Source organism: Rissa tridactyla, chromosome 3, assembly GCF_028500815.1.
Source record: "Rissa tridactyla isolate bRisTri1 chromosome 3, bRisTri1.patW.cur.20221130, whole genome shotgun sequence".
In the NCBI taxonomy this organism is placed as follows: Eukaryota; Metazoa; Chordata; class Aves; order Charadriiformes; family Laridae; genus Rissa; species Rissa tridactyla.
The window spans coordinates 18870606-18888795 of NC_071468.1; the positions used below are offsets into that span (position 1 = coordinate 18870606).

The following is an 18190-nucleotide window of genomic DNA, read 5'->3' on the forward strand; positions in this document are numbered from 1 at the left end:
TTTACCCAGCAGTTCTAACTGTGAATGGAAACACTTGGTGCCAGGTTTTACATTTAGACTTGTCATCCAGGACCTGCAGGTACCACCCGCATTTCAAAGTGTCCAGCTTGAGATACCTGATGGAATTTTCAGAAAACGTCATGTTGCTTCAGAGAAACCTATATTAAGATTAAATTTAATTCTATTCAGATAATTAGTAAGTTTTGAAAAAATATTAAGAATTGTAAAGGAACATTCCAATATTTGTTTTGGCCTACAGAAAAAAGAGGTCAGTAACATTTAGAAATTGGAGTTAACGAGCCTGCAACAATTATACTGAAATGAGATAACTGTTTACTACTCAATTGCAGTTTGTAACTTGATAAAGAAAGAAAAAATGCACCACTGAACTGCTGTTTTTTAAAAAGCTTTGGAATTAATATTAATTTTGGGGTTCTTCTTAATGAAGCGGAAAGATGTCAACAAGAGGGAAGAGATACAGGGGGCAGGCGGTGAGAAGAGAGGTGAATACTCTTATGAATCTAGATGGTCTAAATAGCACAGAAAGGTTGAGAATTTTTTGTTCAGTTAAATCCACAAAGGAATTCAGCCTATAAGCAATTCCAATGAACTGGTTAGTCATCAAAAGGTGAGGCTAAAGGTGTTCTGCTATTGTACTGCAACTTGAAACACACTGAACAGTACAAAAGGGAACATAAGATGACACGTAACAGACTTGCAGCCTTGACCTAAATGCAATATTATTTAAGTAGCATTGAGCAATTAAGTGTCTAAAGTAATAAAAGTAACATGAAGTCAGATATAAGGCCATCACCTGTCTTACTATTTTACCATAGTAGTTTGTATCTATTACATCAGGAGTAATTAATAACTCTAGAAGACTGGATTAGCAGACATCAGTGAACAGGTATTTCGTAAGAACACTTCAGGCAGTAGTACTTGATTAAAACAGCACACCTTTCTATAGGCCAATAATTAATCACTTCAAGTTATGCATACCATAGGACCACATTTCACCACAGTGTACATAGACTGTACACTAAAGAGCCAGAGAAGCATTCCGTCTGCACACTAGCCCAGAGAGATTTTTTGATCTACCAAAGGAGCTCCACTCCCGAGTTGCAAGGGAGGTACAACACATACCACTGCTGTAACAGGAAAGAGGACTTATGTTTCAATTACTTCAGTCTGAAACTGATCCACAACGTAAAAATCTTTTTATTTCTTTTTACCACCAATGAAAAGACAGAGACATTCTATACGGTACAGGAAGGGAGACCTCCAGCAAACCAGAGAAGCGCTGGACCCAGCGCTCTGGCAGGACTCTCAATAGTTAGGAATAGATTGAAGGGAGTTAGCTAATTTTTTTTTTTTAAACTGGGAGCCCAGAACTTTAAGAGTAAACATATTTGATTTCTTGCCTCTAAATATGTCAACTTGAGACTTTACAAAACAAAGCCCTTGACAATTACTTGATCTACTTGATCCTTCTCTGCTTTTTTTTTTTTTTTTAAGTAAAACAATATGCAAAGCAACGCTCTTGCTAAAGCAAAAGGTTTGAAAGTTGTCTATAATTTGACACTTCAGTTACACTTAATCCTTTCCCAACTACATTCTTTGTAATCTATCAGAAATTCTAATTTAATACAGCTTTCCAAATTAATCATCATCAGGTAATAATGAATTTCACATCTTTTATGATAAGAGCTAAAACTTTTGAGTTTTGTAAGGAATTAATTTTTGTCCAAAGATTGACCACAGTATTCCGATGTCCACCTGTGTAGGTATAATAACTACTTTCTGAAGTGACTAATTTGGCAGTTTGCCCTGTGAGTCACTCCAAGCTAATTTTAATAGGAAAAATGATGAATTCACAGCTTTGAAACACAACAGAATGTTAGCAAAAAAATAAGTTACAATCATTTATTCCAAGTTGTGTTAACTGTTTTCATAACTAAATGTAGAAAGCTGAAGATTTCAGCCAAACACGTAAATAATACTGTCCTTCTGTCGTGTACAAATTATCATCAGGAATGTTAAAGACATGTTAAATGTGTATGCCATGCACTATATCAAATTACATTTACTTTAGCCTCAGGAGAAACAAAAGTTATTTTGCTTTATATATACAACCAAAAGAGTAGGAATTAGTGTTGGTCTTGTTCTTGATCTGGGTTTATGAACTCCTTGTACTTTTAGTACAAAAGGAAGATATTCTGCACCCAGTCAATCAAAAAGCAATGTGAAATTTCACAAGAATCAGGATACAGTAGTTTCTCAGCTTTATTATTTTTAAACCAAAATGAAGTACCTGTCATATATGAGCCCATGAACACCATATTCTCTCAACTTCTTCCTGTTATCTGGGTCATTTGCATCATCGCCCCATGAAAAAATAACCAGGCCTTTAGATTTGGCCCTTTTAATAAATGATGGATTCCTCAGCAGATCTTCAGAGTGCACATTAATTCCCTGAAATATAAAGACTTCAATTAAAATCCATGTTTCTGAAACACACTCACATCAGCTTTGTTTAATCTTTTGACACACAGCTCCTTACGATTTCATCTGTAATAATAAAAATAACTGAATACAATTAGAGAGTTTACCGATAGCACTATTTTTTTAAACAATGTATTAAACAGACATTTGAAACAAAGGACGTTATTTTGGCAGTTTGATATTAGCGTATTTCTTTTATGAGGTTAATTGTGATTTTAAGCATTAGTGTCAAAAACAATAGATTTACAACAAGGAGTCATAATTTAGTTTCATTTTACTGCAGAGTAAATACCAGAACGTGTCAGCTTACCAGCAAGTTTTCAAACTGTGCAAAAGTAATGGCTATTGGAGTTGTACGAGATCTAAGATCCATAAGTTCTGGATAGAGTTTAGATTCTCCTTGGGTGAGAAATAACACAGGATACTTGTTTTGCTTATGCCGAACCCTGTTAGGAAAAAAGTAGTTTGCAATTAGCAAATGTGTTAAAAAGCAGGAGAATTCAATCTTACTATTTGAGGAGAATTACGCTCTCCACTGCATGTTCTTCTAGATCCTGGCTGGTGCAATGAGATGGCACCACGTTTTAGTATCAAACTATTTGACAAACTGCTCCAAACTCTTTCTTTTGCCACTATTATAGATTAACATACAGTTTAAGGAAAGCCAGACTTCAAGTTGAACGCAGACCCCCATCCTCAAAATGTTTATATAAAATCCTCAAAGACTGTTCAATTCTGTAATTTTCTTCTTAATGCATGTTAAAGTAAAATGAAGATTCATGATAAGAATTTATAAACATGGTCAATATCCAACACCTAACCTTACTAACGTATTTTTCAAGTTGGATGCCAGTACAGCGGTATGAAATAACAACAGATGGAAGCAAAGTTTTCAGATTAGCGTGTTACACTCTTACTCACTTGCTTCTTAACCCATTTCTCAGTACCCTGATTTGGTTTTGTTCTGCCCATTTATCCTTAATGCCATTTCATCAGTGCACTCTCCCATCAAATGAGATTTCCATAAAGCCTTTCATTGACAGTGCTAAATCACTTCTTGTTCCAAAGTACTAAAGCATATTGTTAGTTCTTATGTACCCCAAATGTTTGTTCCCCGGTTCAACTCCTATGCTTCTTCTGTGCCCCAATACCTTCAATATGACATTCCACAAGAGGAAAGCAAATTGCTTGAACAAAAAAACCCCACCAAAACCCCAAAAAAACAAACACAGGTAATCCAAAGCTGTTTCATTTTCTAGCCTTTTTAAAAGCCACATATAGCAAAAAACCTTTAACAAGATGATTTTGTTTGTAAGTTAGGCTTGCATACCCCTCAAGTAGGACTGAAAGACTTCATGATACTACCAGAAGAAATCTCGACCTATTTTGATGTGCCAAGAAAGACTGAAGCATTCAGGAAGGCACTTGACAAAAATACCTACTTTGACTTTATTCTCCTATTTTATTTTTGACGCAGCTCAAATGGCAAAGTGTTCTTGTTTCAATTCCCAACTATTTTGGCACCCACAGTTTAGGTGCAATCAAAACTTGTGTTATTTGTTTCCTGTTGGGCATTCTTACGTCCAAAGTAAATTTCACCAAAATAAAAACAAAAAGAAGAAAATACATTCTTTATCTCTTCTTGACTTACATTGTACAAATATCTGCATTAAAAGAAGAAAATACAATTCTTCTTCTTCCAGCATTCATCAAAACAGTTTTTAGAATAATGTCTAGAAAGAGGTTCATATCAAAGTAAGTTGACAAGTTGCCATCCCACTGTCCATCCTAGAAAAAGAAAGGAAAGTTTCAGCCATTTAAATAAATGTTTGATAAAATGATTTTAACAAAGTCTCTTATTAAACCTGAGCAAAATAAGAATTCAGTTTACAAGTTTGAATACGGAAGTCACTCTTTCAGTCTCCTGAATGCGATTTACAGCTCTACAGGACTGTCAGTCTGTGAGGTGCAGCCAAATTCTAACGCCAGTAAGAGTCACTGAAAAATTCACAATTTTCCCATCCAAGGGGAGAGTTTTTATGAAGACTTTTCTAATTTTGAAAACACAAAGGAATTCCAGGACAGATCGCTAAAAGCTATTACAGGTATTTTGTATTGCTATTTCTACATAGAAAAAGGCAACCATAAGATTTGTAGAAAAAAAAAAAAAAAAACAAAACAACGCACTATCCTTTGGCTTTGAGAACAGCAGGTACCAGACTTTCTGCAGTTGGCCCATCTCCAAAAGCATTGGCATGTCTCTCTGCATACAGACTTCCACCTACCCTTCTACTTAAGTTTCTTTCCCCCACTCCAGCCTTCCAGTCCTAGCCATGACAACCATTTCCTTCTAGACCGAGCACTAAGCAATCCAGCTGAGTCCACAGTACTATGGACGAGGAGGAAACAGTTGCTTGTATTACCGCACCACATTGTAGCTGTGCCTGCACCAGGCCAGGAGAGTTTGAATTTCTTGTTGCTTTTCCCACGTACAGCATGCCTGACCTGGTGTGATCCACTGACTTTAGAGTCTTCTACTAAAAGCAGTCTGAGCTGCATTATGAACTCAATGCTATAAATACGTCCTATTGTTTGAAGAGTAAGTTTGTTCCTTTGCTAGAGTGGTGCTATTATACTCCTGGTTTTAAAGACAGTGGGATATTAAAAAAACCCAAAATTATGCCTTTGTATCTCATAAATCGCCACATCAAATTACAAGCTTTAGCCATGAGAATGGCAAAGTATCAAAGTAAATCTCGTCTCCATTTACTTACCCTTTGTTGGCAGATCCATTTTATCTCTATGTTGAACCCAACATCTTCAGAAACAGACTCCAGGACCTGAAAAAAATTCATTATGAAGAGACCCCACAGCAAAGGAGGAAAACTACGCACTATAAGGGTAATTACCAGGAGAATACATTAGAATTTAATGCCAATGGGATCTAACAGTAGAAGAAAACCCCTAAGTTTTTACATGTTCTTTAACATGTAACACAAACTACATATACACCACCTTCTACTTCAGTTTAAAGTTAGGAAATACATAAAAATTGATAAAATCTGAAGGACAATATTTTCACAAGGTACAATGCGCAGTCAGTTCACCTTAATATGTGTGAGAAATGCCTCATTTGTACTCCTAAAGAAGAAAAGTTTTTTTACTTCTCCAGGAAGTTTTTTTTGAAAGCAAAAAAGTAACACATAGTCTTAAGTATGAAATCCATGAGCTTGCCATTATGATGATGAGAACAAAAGTATGTGAAATCCTTGTAAAGAATTATTTATAAGGTGACTTCAAACCAAAAGGTGAAGCTAACAGCTAATGAAATTAAGGAAATGTTGGCAGATGATTCTTTAACCCTATAAAGATGTCAGATACCAAAGAAAGTTAACATACTCTCTCTTATAGGAAGAAAATTAAATTTGGGGAATCAGGTAGAGGAATTGAACCTGAGTAGTTTAGTCTATTACACAAAGTTATCTATTTTCTGTAGTTATGCAGTAATCTGATTAAACAGTTAAAAAAAAATACAGTGGGGCATATCACCTGTAACTGATGGGTATTTCGTACATGCTCTAACAGGAGCCTATAAATAACTGGATATTAATCATCTCCATAATCCACACAAAAAGCAGTATTATTGTATAAAACAAGTCCCTAAAAGGCATCTTAATGACCAGTTCAGACATCAGGAAAAACAGTAGGGAGAAAAAAAAAATAGTAGCTCTAGAAAAAAAAACATTGTAAATGGTAACAAACTGTGTTTGGTCAACAATTGTCAGTTGTTTCTGTGAAAAGTAAGCCAACACAAAGCCCAGAGTTGGCAAATAGTCATAAATGGGAACATAGCAGAAATTCACTTAACATTTCTCTGTGTCTGGCTCTGCTAGATGGCCAAGAGTACATGATGAATTGCCAAAGGCCAGTTTTTTTCCAAAATTAGAAAATAACTGTCGATGCATTAAAATGCAGTGCCCTGATGTTAACCAACTGATGTAAACTGAGTGTATCCTGAGCTATACAACTTGGGTTCGTGAATTAGGAAGCTTGAAAGATAGGCAAATTATTATTTTTAAGCACTGAAAAGGCTCCAGTGGCCAGCAATAAAGTCTATGTTCTCAGTTCCAGCATCGATAATGGAGGCCTAAAAGCAAAAATGAACAACCCTTGCTACGTGTGCAAAACAAAGAAAAACACATCTTTTCATGTTCCAGAATCATCATTCTCTATTGCTCTATATTCACTGCTTACCCTCTGCAGAGAGGGAAATGGCTGCGTCTCAAAAGCAGAATTTTCTTCTTCTTTAAAAGATGCTGAAAAGGAATACAAAATATCAAATCACAACAAATAGCAGCACTGCTAATACCAGCAAAAACAAGACTGGCTCAAAATCATAAGGCCTTTAAGAGTAAAGAATGGAATCGGGTCTATCTTTTGATTACTTACGCCTTCCCTCTATCGCTGAAATACTCCAACATTGGTGGTGGCAATTCCTGGTTTGCCACTGGGAAAATTTTTTGACCCCTATTAAAAGCCTTGACAGAATATTTATTAGAAACAGCTTCTCCCTTCCCTCACCCTTTCAGTCACTGCATCACGTCCAGTAGAAGCAGCCTTGCCTGTCAAGGCTTATTACTGATTTTATCTTTTCCCAGACAGGTAGAATGTGCGAGATACTTTGGCAGTTTGCTGTCCCTATAAAGGGGGATGAATTAAGGCCAAAAATTTACAGCACCAATAAGACACCCTACAGCAGTTACCAAAGTTCTTGTTAGCAGTTCTGAAGAGTTGCCAAAAAGGTACAGTTAGAGAAGCATAGGACAGAAACATAAGTGGCAATTTTGTTATTCATAAATAAATATATTTATCTATGCATTCTTCTTCTCCCGTACTGTCCCCTCTCCCCAAGGGAGTAACTTCTGTCCAAGTATTTACTTCCCAGCAAAGAACTCTATAGCATGCACAAAATTAAAGTAACTACATAAGCATTTAGAAATATTCAGGAAGAAGCCAAATGTGATTAGAACAAGCGACTGCAACCACAGAATACATATCATTACATGGTAATAAATAAATGTCAGTGTCAAGACTCTTGCAGACTAGTACATACCATTGTGATCTTTTACTTTCAGGGCAGTCACGTGAGCCAGCTAAAACGCATAAGAAGAGTAAAATTAACAAATACTCCACCCACAGAAATCTTACTACGCGTAAAACGTAACTAATTTTCCTTCTAAATTGTTTTTAAGTTTAAAGGTCTGTTATAGACACAGTTTTAGTAATTTGTAAAAGAATAAAGGAAATCCGAGCACACACACCACAATTTTCTTTCAAACTTTAAAACAGAGGTTCCAAGGAAAGCTCAAAAACATTCTTACTGAAAATTCAGAAAACACGTTCAAGGGTAGAAACACACATAATATAATTTAACATTAAGATGTGAATAAGTCCGAACATTAAACCCTCTCCTGTTGGATGCCAGAGTTTGTGTTTCCAATCAAGTGCAGACAGAGGCAGCAGTTTTTATAATGTAGTCAAGTACTGAGATAAAATCAGGCCAGGCATAGGCCCTCGCTCCATTCAAATTCTCCACAAAAAGGAGAAGACCAAGTAATTTTTAATTAAAAAGAAACATATAGTTCTTGGACCAGCCAGATGCTTCCGTGACAGCTATCTCAGCTGGGTCTTCAGTGGCCCAGTCTCATCCCCTGACCCCACCTTGACGTAGGCAGGGGGGGTTCTGTTCAGAAGATACAGCGATACTTAATTAAATAAAACCAATCAATTAGTTCTAGCCTGTTTGTCCAAGCCATACCATTGAATCACGGACCCTTCCACACCTCCAAAGAGTAGTTCAACATAACCTGGATCTCCCTTGTTACCAGGGAAACATTTGAAAATTAGACAGACCGTGACAGCTATCTTTCTTCCTCAACAAAGACTCCAAAGCATTGGCTTTCAATGAACCCTACCACCACTTTCAGCCTTCCTTATTTTTAAAACGTTATCAATGTTAGCATAATGATATAGATCTACACAAGTTGTCAGGCAATTTTTCTAGAAGATAAGAGTAATGAAATGTATTCAAATTGTAATGCTGGTGCAAAAGTACTATTCTTGGAATTAGCTACTTTTTCTACAATTTTAAAAACTTGTGCTCTCCCAAACTATCTATACTAACTCCAAAAAAAATATAAGCTTCATACACAATTTGAAATTCTACGCATGGCACATCATACTAGCCAAAGTAACAATACCTTCAACAACTGCAGCTGATCAAACGTGAGTTCTTTGACTGCAATCTCAAACAGTTCCAAAGGCTCTGTATCCAGTTTCTTCAAAGAGAAATAATACATAATTAAGCATCACTGAAAACTACAAAAAAAGTCTACAGGCTTTTAGTATGGTAACATTAAAGGCAACTAATTTTTTCTCTTTATTGATAAAGATATAAGTGATATCTTATTATAACACAAGCAAGATGATCAGTTTTCAGGAGACCACATATGGGATAAAACAGGTATCAAATTGAAAAAATAAGATTTTGTCTTTCATGCAAGTCAGAGGCTTCAGTGTTCTATCTTCAGAAAAGGTTAGCACATTTATTCTGTAAAAACTTGATCAGTTAATGTATTCAAGGAAAAAAGTTTGCAAGAAATTCATTTAAAAAATAGTCCAAGGTAGTTCAGTTTATTATTATCTCAGAAACTAATAAAAAGAAAAAAGACAAGTGTCCTGCTAAAACTGAGACACACACAGCCCGACCCCAAAATAAAGATAGTGTGTGGAAAAAAAAAAATTACATCTGTCAATGCATTTTTCAGTTCCCCTCTTCACTATAAAGAAATTTTTACTCAACAAGACAATACTGATTCAACATACATTGAATATGCATTTCCCTTATAGTCACAGTTCCATTTCCACAACTGTTCAAAGCTTCTTATAAATTGCAATATCGCAACAGGTGTGAGGGTTTGACGACACGGACTTAGTGCCAAGAAGACAGAAAGAACTTATCCTGCAGTCTGCTCTGCCATGCTAGCTTTCCTTTCACTGCCAGAACTAGAAAAGGAAGAAAACTACAGCAGAGCAGAGTCCAACCTCTGTGCTGCTGCTGAACGCCAAGTATTCTGGCCTCAGAGGAGAACATGCAACAGACCAGATGGAAAAACACCTCAGCGTTTGGGTTTTTTTAAGTCAGGTCCTTATGCCTATGGTGTTCTCATTATTAAGGAGTGTCACATCTCTCTACTCCATGAAAGCACTCAATTGTTATGCTTCATAAAACCTGGGTATTTTTAAGAGGTATTGTGATAGTCTGTTCAGAGGACCTTTTAAGGAATGCTTAACTGTATGTGTAACAGCTCTGTTCACTGCTTCTTATGTTATGGTCCTCTTGCCTCTTACAAAAACAGCAGAAAATAGTTTTTGGTTAAAAAAGAAGGAACAACTGCAACCTCATGAGGTAAGCAAGGAAAGGAACAGGACACTTGCTTCCAAGAACCATTTTCCTGCTCCTAGAACCTCTGTCTTAACTCCTTTCCTCTGTTCCACCGAGCAATCCAAAAGCAGATGTTCAGCCTCACTTACTGTCCCACAGTAAAGAGCAGAGCAAAACGCAGAAGTAAAAAATGGTCAAAGAAAGAGTTAGAAAAACTAATGGAAGCCAAGCCACTTGTGGCTAATCAAACCTCCTAAACGAAGGGGATCCTTGTTTCTTGCACTTCTCTGCTTTCAATCTACTGGCCACTACTGGGATACCAAACAAGGTAGACTGGTTTGACCTAAAGGGCATTTAAGAGCATGTAACTGCTTAAGAGGAGTATACATTTAAGTATCAGCAGGAGTGAGAAGTCATGCTGAGAATCACACTGACTGTCCCTCCAAAAAGAGACAACCGGTTTTAAGACTGACAGTCTAAGAGAGTCCCAGAGGCGCTACTGAACGTAGTGCAATTGTCTGCTTTTTTCTTCCAAACCATAAGTTAAAAAAAGCTAAAAAAGACTATAACGTAGGCTTGAAGAGTCTCAAACCACGCACCTGAAATGCTGTTGCTACAACATCAAAAGGAAGAACTCAATTTCCCTGCTCTACTTTATGCACGCAGTAACGCCACATATTTATTCCCATTCCATCCTTTGATGCCCCAGAATTATTTCTATGAGAGCTTCGCATTTTAGTTTCCCGAATGGTCACATTTAACAATAAAATACAGATATTGTCTTCTTTACCTTTTTCATGGCCATGCAACACGTGAGATCATGGTATACAATGGGTACATGATCTTTAGAAAGATGTACATCAAATTCCACATATGCTGCTCCCTACAGAAAATTGGAAAACACACAGAACAAAACAAAAACGCATTAGCTATTTATGCACAAGAACTACAGAACTGCAGACAAGTTGCCAAGTATTCACAGGTCCTGGACATCAATGAGACGTTGAATGCAACTGGCTCTTTCCAGTTTAATCACACTCAACAATGGATTAGAAATGAAAAAAAAAATCATATGAGGAAGTATTTTAATTACTGTAACGCAGCTCTGACACATATAGCTTGGTTAATCTTGTAAACCCTCTAGTAACGCTCCAGTATTGTAAATTTGGTTTCAGAGAAAGGCTAAGATGATGCTTTTAAATATAGATGCCTTCATGGTGCCCTTCCTCCCTCCTCCCCACCAAGGGATGAGCGATTGCTACAAATTGGCAAAGCTTCAGGGAGCTATTCTGTATACTGAGGAGCTTCTGGAGTCACTAGTGAATAATACAGTAGTAGCGTGTTGTTACATGTGCAAGAGCAGAAATAGCTACATACAGTATTTTCAAGTCCTTTTCAAATACATGTTATTTCCTCTTAAGCTTAAAAAGGAAGAAAGATCAAACAAGAGCTCTAAGTACAATCTTTCTGAGAAGAGGCAGGGCCAGAAAGAAATGGAAAGAGAAATCCACAGAAACAAGTTGTATTTTTTTTGTTTGCTTTTGGTTTTTGGTGGGGTTTTTTTTGTTTTTTTTTTTTTTTTTTGTTTTGTTTTGTTTTTTTTTTTTTTTTTACTTATTTTGACTGTCTGTAAATCATTCTTTGGAAAGTCTTCCAAGAATAACACTTATCAAATTATCACCCTGACTCACACACTATCTTTCAATCCGTACAGGAAGAAAATAGGACTGGCTTTTTTACAGCCCTTTCCTCAGCAAAAATATTTTTAGAGTGATAGCATTCAGCATTTTCAGCTGCAAATAGTTGAAATTACTTCTCTGGTGATGCTGCTGAAGGCTCTGTAGTCAGTTTCCGCCTCAATGCTTATTTCTTGTGGGCTTTTTAAAAGCTGTCTATAAACCTGCAGCATCTACCCAGAAATTAAGAGCTACTGTTCAAAAGGAACATTTAGTAGCTGCAGGTTTTTTTGCTCTGTAGTCAGTGCCTGGTCCAGACACTGTGTTCAAACTGTACTCTGACTGCCAAACAAGAGAAAGCTTTCAGCTAAGACTCTTGGGGAGTACGGTACTCCAGAATCTGTAGCCAATAAGCGTAACGCTTCAGATTCAGATTGGAAGGAACAGAAGTGACCACCTCAATCACAGAATTTAGGTATCTGAAGCTAGTATCTCCCAAATGGAAAGTCTCATCTTAGGATTCCAAGTTTTCATTGTAGCAAGCACTGAAACAAAGGATTCTTTTATTCTCCAACTCAGCTCCCGAGTCTCATTTTTGGACACCAATTTTAGGTACTCACCAGTCCCTGAATGAGACCTTTGCCACCTGAGAGTATGTTGACAGGCAGAGGCAAAATTTTATTCATTGTTCAAAATTATTCCAACCCTATGCCTCTGCAGGGTTGAGATTAAAACTTTCCCTGTATTAGGTCACAACTTCCCTTCCTATCTCTCAGGGAACTTACACAGCGATTTGATGTAATTTTGTATCAGTGCAATTACCATTCATTGTACTGAATCATGGGAATTAAGCATACAAGCCAAGCTAGTTTTAATTATACAGGTACAAGGTGCATGCAATGTGCGTACATACGTGACTAGCAGCATTTCTCAGAGAGGCAATGGTGTTCTCTTGAACTTTCGCAAGTCTGAAATAACACCACAGAAAAAGGTTTTGTTCGATGCAGCATGGCACAGAAGTCCATTAAAACAATAGAAATACAAATCAGAAGTCTGTTTTAGAAGACAGCCACATTTGATATTGAAGTGACTTAAATGATTATGGGTTGTAGCTTTTTCTTTTAAACTGTCTGCTTCCTCAATTGATGTCAGTGAAACTAAACATAGCACCATCCTCAGATTAAAATGCAAGTTAACTTACTTAGCTGTTGTTGTAGAATTTCCTGCTCCCCTGTGTCCAACATCTAGAGTTGTTCTTGGCTTCCAATATTTTGCATATGAAGCCTTCATATCACACGTGTATCCCTGGATCGGCTTAATAATTATGTAGTCCACTACAAGAAAAATACCAAATGGCTCACATGTCAATAATTAATGGATTACTTCCAGTGAAGTTATCTACATCTGTGTGCATCAACTGTACCTCTAACTTTTCCAATTGTCTTCCTTGGATTTCTGCTCATAATAGCAAGTGTAAGAATTCCAGCACTCTTTCCAAGTTCTGCAATTGTAGATGACAGGAGGCAGGCAGAACCTACATGACCTGGAAGGACATCACCTTGTACTACTTTCTCACCTAAATCTTCCTAAAAAACAAAACAAATAAAAAACCAAAATACCTACTGTTAGACACAGGTGAGAATTCTAAACAAACTCTTGTTCCTTGCTCCTCAGGAAGACATAAACAGGCACTGATGTAACAGAAATTTGTTGCGTGTTACAGAAAATACTAATTTCAGGCTGAAAATTGTTTAGTGTAACAGTGTGTTGAAAATTTCAATCAGGAATATGAAATTTTTGATGGAAATCTACAAAACGCATGTACATTTGTCTTTGGAAACTCTTGGATTTGATCATCTTTTCAGATCAAAATTACATGTGTGGAATAGTCTGTCTTCTAAAAAACCCAAGTCATGTTTAGAACAAAGATGAACTGAAATAATATACATGTTTAAAATAACTTTGTATTCATTTGCAGGGAAGGAGGAGGTCAACTAACACACAGAACATACACTTGACCATAGTCAAGTTCAGGAACTACATAGCCATTTTACAGTTACGAACATAAGCGATCTTAAGGGTGTTTTTAGACCAATGCTTAAAACTTTCTTCCGCATAAACATTATGAAGAGATAAAAGTTGTTTTCTTTTAAAAAGGACTTTGAATATTAAGATCTTTCAGGGAAAAAAGAGTGCAAAATAACAGATGGAGTAGTGAGAACCCACAAATACCCAGTTTTAATTTGAACTGGTTAGTTCAGAGAAATCTCTTTTATTTATAACTTAAAAATTAAGATCAAGCAATTATAATTTAACTAGTTTATATACACATTGTTCAGATTCAAGGAGGATAAGCAAAACTTATCTCTGATAAAGGATAAAAATCAAGCCAACCTAACAACATGCAGTACTGCTCATTAATATTTGAGTTTAATTTGTACTGACTTCTAAATGAGCAGAAACTGCAAAACTTTCTGTGCCATATCGAGAAGACTCGCAAAACCTTTCAGCAAAATGGGGTAGTAGCCCATAGTTTCATAACTTGTTCACACGAGTCCAAAAGATCAAGAATATCAGGCAATGGCCCTATCCCAACAGCGAAGTCTTCGTGGTAATTGACTCTAACTCCCAAAGGCAGACTGGATTTGCTTCTTAGCAGTAAAGAGACATACCTCAAAAAAATCAAAGATTAATTCCAAGTTATCAGGCTCCATGGTTTGTATCGTGTATTCTATCCATCGGTCTGGCTGCAAAGCATAACCACAGTCTGGCTGAGAGTGTCGGCATTTATATTCGTTGTTACTTATTAACGAGAACTCCACAGTGTTTGCCATTTTCTGAGGGACAGTAGGGGATGTTTTTTCTTGGCCCTCTTCATCATCCTCATCTTCCTCTAGGCCTTCTAGAGTCAATTTTACTCTATTCAACCAGAAATACAAGACAAATGGTTAAGTCACGGGAGTGTCTCTGGAAACACTAAAGAATTAGAAAGAAGCTTGCCCAGAAGCTCATACAACACAAGGATTTTTCTCAACACCATGACCTACAGGACAGCAGTCAACGCAGTGGGCCCTCACAAGAGTCAGAGTTTGCAGCTTTTGTCTAAATCTTATTTTAGTCAGATTTAAGTGCTCAAGTCACTTCTAGAACTGGAACCTGGGTAAATGTGAAAATTGTGCTAGCGGTCTGAGAAGCAGCACTTCACCAAACTAATTAAGGATTTGGGCTGCCAAATAGACAGCCTTTCTCCACAGATTGATACCCGTAATGCTGAAAGGCTAATGGAAAGCACTGAAAATAGCAGTAATCATCAAGATCAATATCTGAATGTTGATGGCTGCTGATAAGCACACACACAACTTTAAGTATCTCTGAACACTGGATAAAGCAGATAAATGTATTCTATTAGACATAAACAAGATAGTCTGACATAATTAGTAAGTCCCTTCAGAAATCCTAAATGATCATTTAAAAGTAAACCGAACATAATTTCTGAAAAATCCTGGACTACGAAGAATAAGCCTCTCTAAGACCGAGAATTCATTATTATACAGAACAAACCTTCCACATAGAATGAATTATACCAGTGATGGAAGCATATGTGAGTAAGCCTAATTCCTTTACAAATCATCTAAGCAGTAGATGGGATAAAGAGTTATCATTTAGTTAGGATGCCAATTCACTAGTAAAACTGAAGTCATATCTCAACGAGACAATTACAATCACAGAAGTCCTTTACACTAAGTCCACATTCTTAATACCCTCATAAAAATAAAAAAAAACCACAAACAGAAGTCACAACATAGACGCTCCACAAACTTGAAAAATGACACTGCCATAGAAGGGGACAGTCATAAGAACTACCTAGGCACATCTAACTTTATGCAGAATATGGAAAATAAGAGTATCTAATCAATGCATCCAGCTTATCAAGTTTGGATTTCAACCATCTAATTTAGACAAGGATCAGGCTTCAGAAATTGCTATCTCTCTACCTACTATAACACACAGGGAAAAACTGCAAAGCTCTAGAGAACAGGACATAAGTATTTATTTAATACAACATTCTTCAGTGAGAATTAACTTTCCCCTCATCAGAAGAATTGTAAGTGGGGGAAGGATAAAAACAAAACAAAAATTGAAAAAAAAAAAATCAAGTGTCAGACCACCAAAATAAGTCACAGAGTATACAGAAGTAACTCCCAGGTTAACTGAAGGACCTGTAAATCACTTTGATAGTGGCGTGCTGGAAATTTCTCACATTACAAGCTCAAAATCTGATTTCTAGCAATTAAATACCAAATAGTTTGTGGGGTTTTTTAATGTTTTCCATTGAAGAAAACAGGGACCCATAATCCTTTCCAAACAAGATGGGCTGTATGCAAGATTAGGAGTGGGAGAAACACTGTTAGTCTGTCAAAGGGTCCGAGAAGTCCTGCTCCCCTCTTTCTCATTGGCAAGAGTAACACATGGCTAACACACTAGCAAAAATTGCTGTTGTAAAAAAAGCACTTTTGCTGAGCATTGTTCATAGTAACAATCATCATGCATTCAGAGATACATCAGGCTCTATTTAAGAAGGAGAGGTTCTTATACATTGCTACGTTCTTTTACATTGTTTTGCAAAAAAAAAAATATATACTGCAAAAGATGCAGAAAACAAGCCTACACCACACACTACAATGATATGTGCTGGGATAAAGTTTGGCAACCACAGAGCTCCAAAAAAAAAAAAAAAAAACCAAAAAAAACCACACCACACCACGTGCAGGAAGGCCAGGGGAGAAAGAGCAAACTCCAGATCCCAGAAATTAAAGAGAAGGAGGAGATAAAACACTTGAGGCAATAGTGCAGTCCTCAAAACATCAGGACTAAGATACCCACTTCTGTCAGTCAACTGCATAGTTATAATAATGTCTGCTTTTTGAGACACCTCTGCAGATAAAACCACCAAACTGATCGAAATAGCAACAGAAGTGATTAAAGAATGCTATTATCACCGCAACCCACGCTGACTGGAAATCTGTAATACCAGTGGGGAATTAACGATGTATTACATGGAAAGGGCTGTTTACTTCATTGAGGAAAAGAAGTAGTCAGCAACAAAAAACCCGGAAGACTTCTCCCTTTCCTTTCCCCCAGTTTCCACTTCCATTCTGCTCTTTTCAAGAAGAAAAAAGAACAAAGAAAACTCTCTGAAAGTAATAGCAGAGAACTACTTAAGAACACTACAGTTCCAGCCAAGAAGCAGGAAACACCAGGGCAAGTATGGAATAAGTATTTGTGAAAGACACCTGTTACCTACCACTTAACTTGTGCTATTACATCTGCTTTATACATATTTAACAGTTTAATAACAATCAGAAAGGCAAGAATTGAAAAGTATTAAGTCAGCAGTGAAACTAGAATAGTTTTGTCTGACTGTTTGCCTTCCTCTGTTGAAACAGAAGAAGCTCTTTCGACATTACATTAATAATAAAATGAGGTAACAAACACAGCACTGATTTAATGTTATCGCTGTATTTTTACAAAGTACTTTAACACCTGGAAATTAGCCTGATAATACACCCCTATTAGCAACCCAAAATTAATTTGAAGGCTACTTTAATTGAGTAAAAAAGAATCACTGGTATTGACAATTAACGCGAGATAAATCGCAAACTGTGATGAGCAGGCTCTTACCTAAACCTTGAGGTTTTAAATTTCTTCTTAGATATCACTACAGGTGGTTTCTCGGAATAATGCAGACGTAATCTTATTTCTGTTTGACATGTCAGCCACCCAGCATCCACAGTTTCAATACCATCTATCAAAAATTAAACAAAAAGTAGAAGACACATTTAATAACTTATTTTATTTTCTAAAGGGAGATCTAGACAGTTTAATATAGAACATAAATACAGTTCCTCTGACACCATCTTCCAGACAATCCTCCTTATCACCGCCTTATTCAATAGTATTTCCAGAGCAATTGTTGAGTGCATCCTTTCACTCATCTTTCCTGAACTACCCAGAATAGACAACAGATGCTGCACTTGTTTGCTGGCTTTTGAGAGGATTAAATAGGAACAATGATCTTCACCAGCTTCACCTGTAAACTGTCTGCAAGAGAGCACTAAGTATTCCAGTGTTAATTTTATTTATGGTATCAAGGGCTAAGTTAAGTCTCCAAAGGTAGATATAACATTCCTTTGTCCAGGGATCTCTCAATACATGGAATAACACTGACAGAAACTCTGAAGATTTACCTCCAACTTGAGACTCCCGGTTTCTATTGAGATACAGGTGTCAAATTAGCTCATCATAATCAATGCCAGAAAAGCAGTGTAAGTCTGCAGGACAGGATATAGCAAGAGACATGATGGGGAAACAAAACATGGAGGAGAATCCTCAACCTCACCATCAGGACAAGGAAAGCCTACAAAGAGGATGGCCAGAAAGCACAAGCTGCCAGACCAGGTGCTGAAGGAGAACCCGCAGTTTTGAAGAGATCCTAGCAAAACGTATCATTCAATGAGGATATGAAGAAAAACAGAAAAGCTTTAATACAAGCTGCGTGAGACGTGAC

General features: G+C 36.8%; 1 protein-coding gene across 7 annotated transcripts in view; it reads right to left on the reverse strand.

The window, feature by feature from the left end:
- GPCPD1 (glycerophosphocholine phosphodiesterase 1) overlaps positions 1-18190 on the reverse strand; it is a 48890-nt gene that overhangs the window by 6116 nt on the left and 24584 nt on the right. For all 7 annotated transcript variants that reach the window (XM_054196410.1, XM_054196409.1, XM_054196408.1 and 4 more), the window contains exons 7-19: positions 17305-17428; positions 14295-14541; positions 13046-13208; positions 12824-12956; positions 12536-12590; positions 10737-10829; positions 8763-8840; positions 7616-7655; positions 6757-6818; positions 5277-5342; positions 4154-4290; positions 2813-2948; positions 2312-2472 (exon numbers count right to left, since the gene is read on the reverse strand). In XM_054196410.1, coding sequence (XP_054052385.1) covers positions 2312-2472; positions 2813-2948; positions 4154-4290; positions 5277-5342; positions 6757-6818; positions 7616-7655; positions 8763-8840; positions 10737-10829; positions 12536-12590; positions 12824-12956; positions 13046-13208; positions 14295-14541; positions 17305-17428 — 1495 coding nt within the window. The remainder of the gene's footprint in view (positions 1-2311; positions 2473-2812; positions 2949-4153; positions 4291-5276; positions 5343-6756; positions 6819-7615; positions 7656-8762; positions 8841-10736; positions 10830-12535; positions 12591-12823; positions 12957-13045; positions 13209-14294; positions 14542-17304; positions 17429-18190) is intronic.